The 8896-nt window shown below is 42.7% G+C and overlaps 1 protein-coding gene across 1 annotated transcript in view; it reads right to left on the bottom strand.

The window, feature by feature from the left end:
* Nucleotides 1–1180: 1180 nt before the first annotated feature.
* Nucleotides 1181–8896, bottom strand: part of myo10 (myosin X) — a 128014-nt gene continuing 120298 nt past the window's right edge. Inside the window, exons 30-41 of the mRNA XM_086270578.1 lie at nucleotides 8299–8354; nucleotides 7759–7901; nucleotides 7187–7378; nucleotides 6946–7103; nucleotides 6706–6829; nucleotides 6259–6556; nucleotides 5970–6177; nucleotides 5162–5298; nucleotides 4960–5080; nucleotides 4330–4806; nucleotides 3930–4121; nucleotides 1181–3832 (exon numbers count right to left, since the gene is read on the bottom strand). Coding sequence (XP_086126704.1) covers nucleotides 3722–3832; nucleotides 3930–4121; nucleotides 4330–4806; nucleotides 4960–5080; nucleotides 5162–5298; nucleotides 5970–6177; nucleotides 6259–6556; nucleotides 6706–6829; nucleotides 6946–7103; nucleotides 7187–7378; nucleotides 7759–7901; nucleotides 8299–8354 — 2217 coding nt within the window. The 3' untranslated portion in view covers nucleotides 1181–3721. The remainder of the gene's footprint in view (nucleotides 3833–3929; nucleotides 4122–4329; nucleotides 4807–4959; nucleotides 5081–5161; nucleotides 5299–5969; nucleotides 6178–6258; nucleotides 6557–6705; nucleotides 6830–6945; nucleotides 7104–7186; nucleotides 7379–7758; nucleotides 7902–8298; nucleotides 8355–8896) is intronic.

The raw sequence follows: 8896 nt of genomic DNA, 5'->3' as shown, positions 1-8896 counted from the left end.
AAGCTGTGCGAGTTATTTGCCCAACGTCATATTGGTTTTGAGTATCTGCTGCAGGATGCTACGTGTGTGGCATCGTTACAGGAGATGAAGTCAAACCCCCAGTGATGAAAGGTATCATTTTTGCTCATCTAGACCAAAGAACACTACTGCATATTATCACAGAAATTTTATTTATGACAGCTGGGCTGGTGACATCCATGGGAACACTGATCAGACAGTGTAACATCAATAAACCTAGGTGGCGAAATATCAGACATTCGTCACTTAAGTACAGATACTGGTGTTGAAATAATAGCAGTCTTTACTCGAGTAAAAGTGAAAAAGTACAAGCTCAGAAATGTACTTGAAGTCAAACTAAAACTAAAAAGCAGTAACTTAACATTGACCATGAACAGCACAGCTGCTCTGCCCCACTCCAACTTAGTGCATTGCTGTAAACTTTACCACAGTTAGCAAAATTAGGTGTGTAACAAACTACACAAACATTTAGTGTTAGCTGATATTGAGCTGTGAGAAATGTTGCATTTTAAATTACCTGTCACTTAAATTTTTTTTACTCCATTTATGCTTCTGCAGTGTGAGCTACATGCTGAAGAACTATGACCACAACTAACTGACTTCTGCAACAAAAGCGCTGTTCCAGATTGCTCTTGTTAGGTATGTGTTTAATACTGATCTTATCTCTCTATCTACATAGATATATAGATACATACATATATAGCGAGCTAGCAGCTGGATAGCGTAGTGGTAAGACTACACGCCTTTGGAGTGGAAGCCGCAAGTTCGATTCAACATTTGGCTCTCACAGCTACAGATTGACAAGGTACAACACACATACTATGGCAAGGGGGAGCCAGGACCACAGGTCAGGGGGGGGGAGATGTTGTCATCACCCCCAACCAAGATTAGGAATCAAGGTGGTGGAAGTTGAGTGTAAGAGGAAGTGACTTGACTGGTTAGTGAAGTTAAGTACCCTTGAGATCAACTAGAGGATGTGAGATATATACATGGTGATGATAAGTAGAAAGGAAAAAAAGTAGCTGCTGTTGGTGAGGTGTATTTGTTTGTGGCCTTTTTTAGGTTCTTGGATGTGTGTCCAGCAGCTTTAGCCGTTGGTTGTCACATTAACTTTCTTAAACTAAACCTTTTTTTTAATAGTCAGGAAAAACAAAACGGTAACTTGAGACCAAAAGTGTAGCGATTTATTGTTAGAGTCATCAGTTCAGCACATAACACTAATTACAGCTAGGAGGAAACCCCCCCCACAAAACATTGTGTCAAAGATCCACTGTCAGATAGTTGTTTAGAGAAAAATACAAGATTTGTTAGCTTGGGAAAACTGCCATCTGATCAGGATTCAGGAGAAAAAAAATAGAAGGCAAAGACTTACAATATAAAATGTACAGCCACATGATTAAAGTATATATAACATTGCACATATACCAAAAAAAGAACCCACACATGAAAAAAAAAAGTGTACATCATATACAACAAGGCACTGTGGAGGAAACCTGCACACGCATCTTTGGATGGATCTGCCGCCCGCGGAGGTCCAGTGAAACGTTTTTAGGAATGTTACACTGCAAACAGTCCAACTGAACAAGCCATTCAAGCTAAATCGTGACAGATTACACTGAAATACAACGATTAATTCTTATGTCTATTATGTAATAGACACATCATGTAATAGCTTTTTGAATTTGTAAGTGCTTTTTGTAGACAGGCAGCAGACAGAAAAAATATCTACATCTTCTTATTTCACGTTTTTAAAAAATGTATTCCAATATTTCCTCTTTTCTACCCCCCAAAGAACCAATTTACATTTTAAGTTCAGGTTGTTCTAAAGGGAAAGATGGTGTTGCAGTTCACATTTGTTGCCAGCAGATGTCAACGTGGATCAGAAAGAGACGTAAAAGATTGTCTGACATCAAATTACCCATCTGCAAATATTTTATTATACATAGCTTTTTTCTTTTTTTCTTTCCCAACAGCAAAAAAGAAAGAAAGAAAGAAAGAAAAAGGGTTTGGAGAAAAAGATAAAAACAACTGCATGTATATGTCAATATTGTCAACGCAACATTGTCAGTAAGACTCACGTACTCGGGTACATTTGCAAACGTTCAATTAGTCAATGATCCAGGCTGCTGCCCTATATCAGTATCTTTAATATTATAAACAATTTACGCCTCAATTCATTTAGTTTCTCACAACTGACAGATTTAAAAACCCTTGAATGACGTCCATTGCTGGTCAGAGTTTGCAGTGCACAAATACATTGGCAGTTAAAGGGAAATGTGTGTGGGAGCACCTTTCAGATTCAGGCTACACAGGAACGAGTGTGGCACCAATAAAGGCTAAATCTGATTAGATATCATCCTGCTTCAGTTGGAACAGGCACTTTGTATCGTAAGCAAAACAATCAGTCACAAACGTAAAGGTACAGTTGCATCTTATTTACAGTGAACAGGAAAAGGTCAAGTCCCAGAGTTTCTCAAAGCAGAGGAAAAGGCTTGTAGGCTGCAGTTGTTTTTCCTCCGTCTTCTTTGCCTTTAATTTTTTTATACATTCGGACAGCCTGTAGACACTCTTCTTTTTTTCTAATAACATACTTCCTCGCACACACACACACACACACACACACACGCTTACCAACCTCTGTGAGAAATCGACCCCTTCTGCAAAAACAGTCCCTGTAGGGCCTCAGAGGTTTACCATCGGACAGAAAATTAACTGTTTCTTTTCAAAACAAGACACATCCACCTTTTAGAAGCTGCATCTGACTTCATGAAGACTAATATAAAAATATGATTGTGTATAACCACCACCTAGTTTTCTTTGGTCTAAGAGACTGTGGTTTGTAATCAGAGTCTGGGGGTGAACGTCTGTCATGGTACACTTTGTACGCCTTGGGATTAACAGATTAAACTGATCCTTTGTTCTGTTTTCTCTAGTCAGTTTAGGAAGCTTAGCTAGAAGTCCCCTTTACTTTAATGTGGGGCAAAAATGTGCACTTGTTAGCTTATTTAAGAAAGTGAAGATTGTACACAACTTCCATCTTTAAAACAAAAACTTCATATTATGTTGGCTGAACAGAGGTGAATGTGACAAGGATGATAGTCCTTCAAGCATTTTATCACTTTATGAAAAATAGTAATTAACTTGTGGAATTTATAGGAGCAATTGATCTTAAGCCCTAAAGGATCTTAAATAAAAAAATAAAATAACACTGACAGCTGGCAGGCTTTGAGGGAAACCAATTAGAAGCTGCCCGCAGTTTGAGTCTTTTAAAGTCTGGTCCCTGCTCGTTATCACATATCTGTTGATTTAGATAACAAGAAGCATTCTCATGTTGCTTTCTCAGTCAACTTTTGGACTTCATTCTGTTTTCTTGAGTTTTATGGATAACTTTCCACCATGTTTGCTACAGAACTATCCACAGCCCTGTGCCTACATTTTATCGTGATGAATAAGGAGTGGATGTGTACTGTTTCTAAAAGAAACCAGGTCAAGATAAGTTGAGCTAGTTTACATTAAGAGCATATTGGGTTTTTTTTTAACTTTTTTTCCTCCAGCATTCAGAGTCAGTCTGACATGAAATGTATGAGCTGCTCTCTCCAGAGTGCAGAGGATGGGCGTCCATGCATGGCCGGCACCGGCCACGCTCGGCCCCCTGGCTGCACTCCTGCATGTGGCTGCGAGGCAGAGGGTGAAAGGGCGGAGTTCACCAGGTGCTACAGTGGCTGCCGTGGCTGCTGACGGACTGACAGTTGCTGTAGCGCTTCTTGACGATCATGCTGATGTAGGCTTTCATCAGCTTGGCGATGTCCATCACCTGCAGAGGAGAGGAGTAAATGTTGGTGTTGTATTTAATGACCTGCATTGAAATTATGGGGAGACCAGGAGTTATGACTGAGTGAGGATGTACACACCATTTGGGTTTCAAACACCAGCTCTCGGCCTTCCACGGTGATTTTGTAGGTGTTGGATAACGGAGCTCCGAAAGAGAGTATCTGTTCATACGGGAACACCTCCAGAGGCCACGGCTCCCCTCGCTTGTACACTGATATGGCCTCCCGGCTCACACCCAACCAGAGCTCGGAGGGGAACATGCCATCCCGGCACTGAAACAGCAAGCATGGAACATCAAAATCTCCTATCATTCCCTCTAAGATCAGTTTTGTTTAGAACTGGCAATAGATGACTTTAAACCAACCAAACAATCCCATGTTTCCACCTATGGCTGTGTAGCTGTCTTTATGGGAACATAACCATCCTTTATCATGGAGAACAAAGTTTTTGCTTAAACAGAAAAGTGATTTCTCTTCTCACCTCGACGTTGAACAAAGTGGATCCGTATCCCTGCCACTCCTTCACCAGCGCCATGTATTTGACCATTGCCTGTTCCTGGTTCATCCCCTGCAGCTTCTTCCACTTGTCCATCACGCTGGTTCTCACGGCCGCCGCCTCCTCCCTCATCCAGGCCTCCAGGCTGTTCTCTTCTTCAAGCTTCTGCCGACTCAGCGAGCTGCTCCTGAAACTCCGCCTCAGTGTCCCCTCCAGGAAACTCGAGCGTTTCCTCTCCGCCGTGCCTGAGCGGTCGGCCACCGAGCCGGTCCCCGGAGCGAATGTCTTGGCCGAGTTCTGCACCCGGGCCCGCAGTCGAGACATGGGGAACACCTGGGACATTTCAGGGATGGTGGACTGGGAGTTGTGATCACCCAGAAGGTACTGAAGTCTCAGAGCAGCCAGAAACTGAAGAGTCTCCTCAGGGGCCGGGTATTGACCACGAATCACAGCTTCATGGGCCTTTGAGGGAACACAGAGAAAATTATAGTTAAAACTATAAGATCTAAGCATTTTTTCTTTTTTAATTTCCACAAAAAATCTTTCCAAGTTCAGTCAGAATCAGCTACAAAAGTCTCCTAGTCCCATCCCCAGACAATGAGCCACGAGTCTGACCTGCTCGAACATAAAAGCAAACTCCACGCTGTCTTTGGGAACGTTGTCCGTGTCTAAGAAGCAGTAGAGTTTGAAGTAAAACTTCCATCCAGTGCTGCCTTCGTCTGGGCTTGCTGAAAGCCTGCAGACCACAGAGTGATTGTGTTAGCATTGGCCAGAAGACAAAAACATTTGCTTCAGAATCAAACATGGTGGGGCTTACTTTTCAAACTTGGCGAGCACGTCAGCCACCACAGTGCGGCTCTCGATGGCTTTCTCTGTGGTGTCGTTGTGTTCAAACAGGGCAAACATATTCCTGCTGTCCTCCATGGCCAGACCGCGGATCAGTTTCTCCACCACCTGACACACACGATGAGATACAACAGGGACACATGCAACTGGTTTTAAAACTGTAGATGAGATTAAAAAAAAAAGAAAAAAAGCATGAATTCTTGTCTAAATTCCAGACATTTGGGACTGCCATTCAATAAAGGTGGAAAGTACAATTTCTATAACTCTAAAATATTTAAAATGTCCTTTTAACAGGGTCTTAGCTCATCATATTATCCAGATTCTGATATTTTCTGCAGCATCAGAAAATAATAAATTCCAGCAAGCATGTCAGTGTATGAGCATTTAAGCCTGGATGCTTACACAGGCTCCAGGCCAAAAGAGCTGAATAAAAGCAGGATTTTATTGCTGTGACTGATGAATTAATTAATTGTTAATTAATTATTGTTAATTATTATTGAATAACAAATAAGGAAAATTGTAAGGAAAAAAGCAGAAGAGAAGAAGATAAGAAGCTCAGGCTGTTACAATACAAAGTCATTTTTAAAACAGCTGTCAATTCATTTTCAATTAAAATAGATGATTGACAATCATTTCAGCTCTGTATTTACTGTTGGGTTGTTCTGTTGGTACAAACATATCTTTTATACTGTGCTTAAATCATAAAAACTAGAGCTGAGTAAAAAGTACACTGTTTATTTGTATGCTTTGGCACATAACCCCGTTTTCCACAAACCTACCTCTCCTGCGGTGGTGTGCGAGTTGATGGTTATCTTGCAGGACCCTCCTCCGTGGCAGTGAACGGTGGTGCTCATGTCCTGTCGGGCCACGATGCAGCGGATCTCCTCCTGAGACGGCACGTTCTCTCTGGCTCGAGTCTTCCTCAATGAATCAGCGGCGAAGGCAGCATAACGATCCATCTCAGAGCCGGGAAACAGCTCGCGAGTCCTGCAGAGAGCAATTTGGAAATGGTCAGCTTGAGAGAATAAAAGTAATTTATCTATAAACATGTGGCAGCCTAGTGCACACCTCTTCAGGTGGAACTTGAGGTATCTAAGGATGCTCCTTGTCGGGACGAATGTGCAGGACATGCAGGCGAGGATCTTCCAGTTGCACAGGTTCCCAGGGCTGCCGGGCTGTGGCGGCCGTGTGGTCTGCTTGATGAGCTGGCAGTAGAGCTCATCTCGCAGTGGTTTGAGCTCCTGGCCCGTCTGCAGGATGCCCTGAATGATGGGCACGGGGTCAGCCACGCCCTCCAAATGCTGCAGCGAGCTGAACACCTTGAGGGCTTCATCCTGCAGGGTTGTGTAGCTTCTGCTTCTTGGAGCTGAGCAGGGAAGAAGTTGTGATTAAATCAGTACATATGGTACATTAATATCTTAACTAAAATGGTAAAAATTAGATACGTTAAAGACATTAGTACTAAGTTAGATTGTCAATCCCAATTTAATCCTATTCTGTCTCAGTGGTACTCACTGGTGAGATGAATGTCCCCGTAGGGCAGTGGCAGCAGCGGGGAATGCAGAGGGTGATGACTGTAGCGAAGGATCGGGTTCCTCTTGTAGATCTGCTCAACGACCTCCAAGTTCAGACAGTTCTCCTGCAAAGAGAAGAGGAGCTTGGGTTTAGTGCAGTGCTGATTATCTGAGGCTTTACTGGAAGGAAAGAATTAAAATGACCACTGACATCCATTTTTGCACTTTCAGAGTTTCCTACCTTGATGTCCTGGATGAGCTGCTGGGTGGGTGTGTCGATGGGAGCTTTGGTATCTATGACATTTTGGACGGAGTTGGCCCAGCGTGTGGCTTCAGTCAGCAGCTTGCAGTAGAGACGGTACGAGTGTTTACGGCCGTACACGATCACGTTCCAGTATCCTGACACGACAAGAGGGGCGGAGAGAAATTGAAGCTACTGGGTAGAGAATGAGTTGGCAGTTCTTGCCATTTTCTTCTCTTACCAGTCTCTTTGAAGACCTTCTCATCGGGCTGAACCACTGAGCAGAGGCTGTTCAGCACCAGCGTTCCCAGCTTGAGGGCATTACGCTCTGAGCTCTTATAGTAGTCCAGGGAATTGTGGGTAAGCAGGAACCAGCGCTTCTTCAGCTTCAGCGAAGCTTTGGTGCTGTTCTTCATCTCTTTGTGCAGCCAGCCTGGTGGGAAATAATTATTAAATAACTTTTTGTATTCTCTGGTTTCCTCTGAACTTTTCAAAACTATAAAAATGCAGAAAGGTCAAGCTTATTCTCTGTGAAAGAGCTTTATTACGGTTTTCTTTAATAACAGAGAAAATCAAACCTGCTTAAAACTGAGCGTTTGAAGCTTTTGCCTTACAGCTTCTACATATACACATTTGATTACTTGAATTATAACATTGATATGAGCACCCACCACTGGAGCTGTAGATATGACAGGGGAAACTTCTTTTATTTAAAATCTGATTTCCTAACCTGCAACTTTTAACCTGTAGTTAAAAATTTTAAACACAAATTAAAAAAGGAAAAACGGCCACGATAAACGAATCATTTGTCACCTCGGATGATGAACTCCTGTCCATCGACTCGGGTGTCTCCTTTGGAGCGCTGCAGCAGAGTGATCCAGTGGTGCATCTCCTCAGGCGTGTCAGCATTGCAGTGCAGCACTCGGTTCGCAGTGATCATGACGAAGGAGTTCGGCCTGTCGAAGTTCAGAAATTAATAAGACGACAGAAAGGAGATCAATAGTCTAACACCGTAATAGCTCTTGGGTGCACTTCTTGGATTAAGAGATATGAACTAAACTTTTAATTTTGAACCAGACGACTAAGAAAAATTAAAGCTACTGACATAAAATAGCAGGAATTATATATTTGTCACATATAGGTTAGAACACAACAGAAGAAATACAGGACCAGAATGTACTGATCTAAAATGTTCCCCGTGTGAAGAAATGCAGCTGCTGAGGTGCTGAAACCCAACGGGCTTCACTCTGATGGCTTTTTTCCGACACCTTCTGGTTTCTTTGCTTTAGTCTTTGTCAAAGAAAATCCATATATATATGATGTGATGTTTGATGGTTTGATGTAGGTCCTCACCTCTCTGGATTATCTGAAGCACACACTGAATCGATCATCCCCACATCCAGCGTTCCCTGAGGAGACACACAGAGAGATGGAGGGAGGTTCACAAACAGTTTTCAGGGTGTGGATAATGAGTTTGACCTTCGCTGCACCGTGGAAACCAATTATCTCACACGCAAGCAGCAAGGCCTTCACTCACAGGTGCGACACTGAAAAAGCACGTGGCATTTTCAGCACATCTGTGTCCTGTTACTTCAAAACAAAGCATTACAACAAAATTTAAAATTTAAAGAGGAGAACAAAAGAGGGTTGGGGTTAGGGTAGCATGAATGCTGGATGAAAGGCTCAGTGACAGATTTTGGGGCTTTTTTTCTAATTTTCAGTTTTTCCACCAGGTGCCATCCTCAGTATAATTCAGCTGCTTTTCTGTGAGCTTCTTGTCACACCAGCAGACAAACTCCAACTCCACAGCCTTTGCCTGCAGCTCAACTTGGAGCTTGTTCTGCTCTGGAAATCTGCTGAGAACTTCCACTCTAACCAGTTTGTCTTGAGAGCTGACTGGAGAGGCAGCTGATTATTACCATGTCATCTCTTTTCATAAAGTACACAATAT

The sequence above is a fragment of the Aulonocara sp. 'chitande type north' Nkhata Bay genome, linkage group LG18 (genome assembly GCF_057382095.1).
Source record: "Aulonocara sp. 'chitande type north' Nkhata Bay isolate Kocher_YH1m ecotype deep benthic linkage group LG18, A_spYH_male_GT1.1, whole genome shotgun sequence".
In the NCBI taxonomy this organism is placed as follows: Eukaryota; Metazoa; Chordata; class Actinopteri; order Cichliformes; family Cichlidae; genus Aulonocara; species Aulonocara sp. 'chitande type north' Nkhata Bay.
The sequence above is the reverse complement of the archived record's forward strand: the minus strand, read 5'-3'. Positions and strand labels throughout refer to the sequence as shown.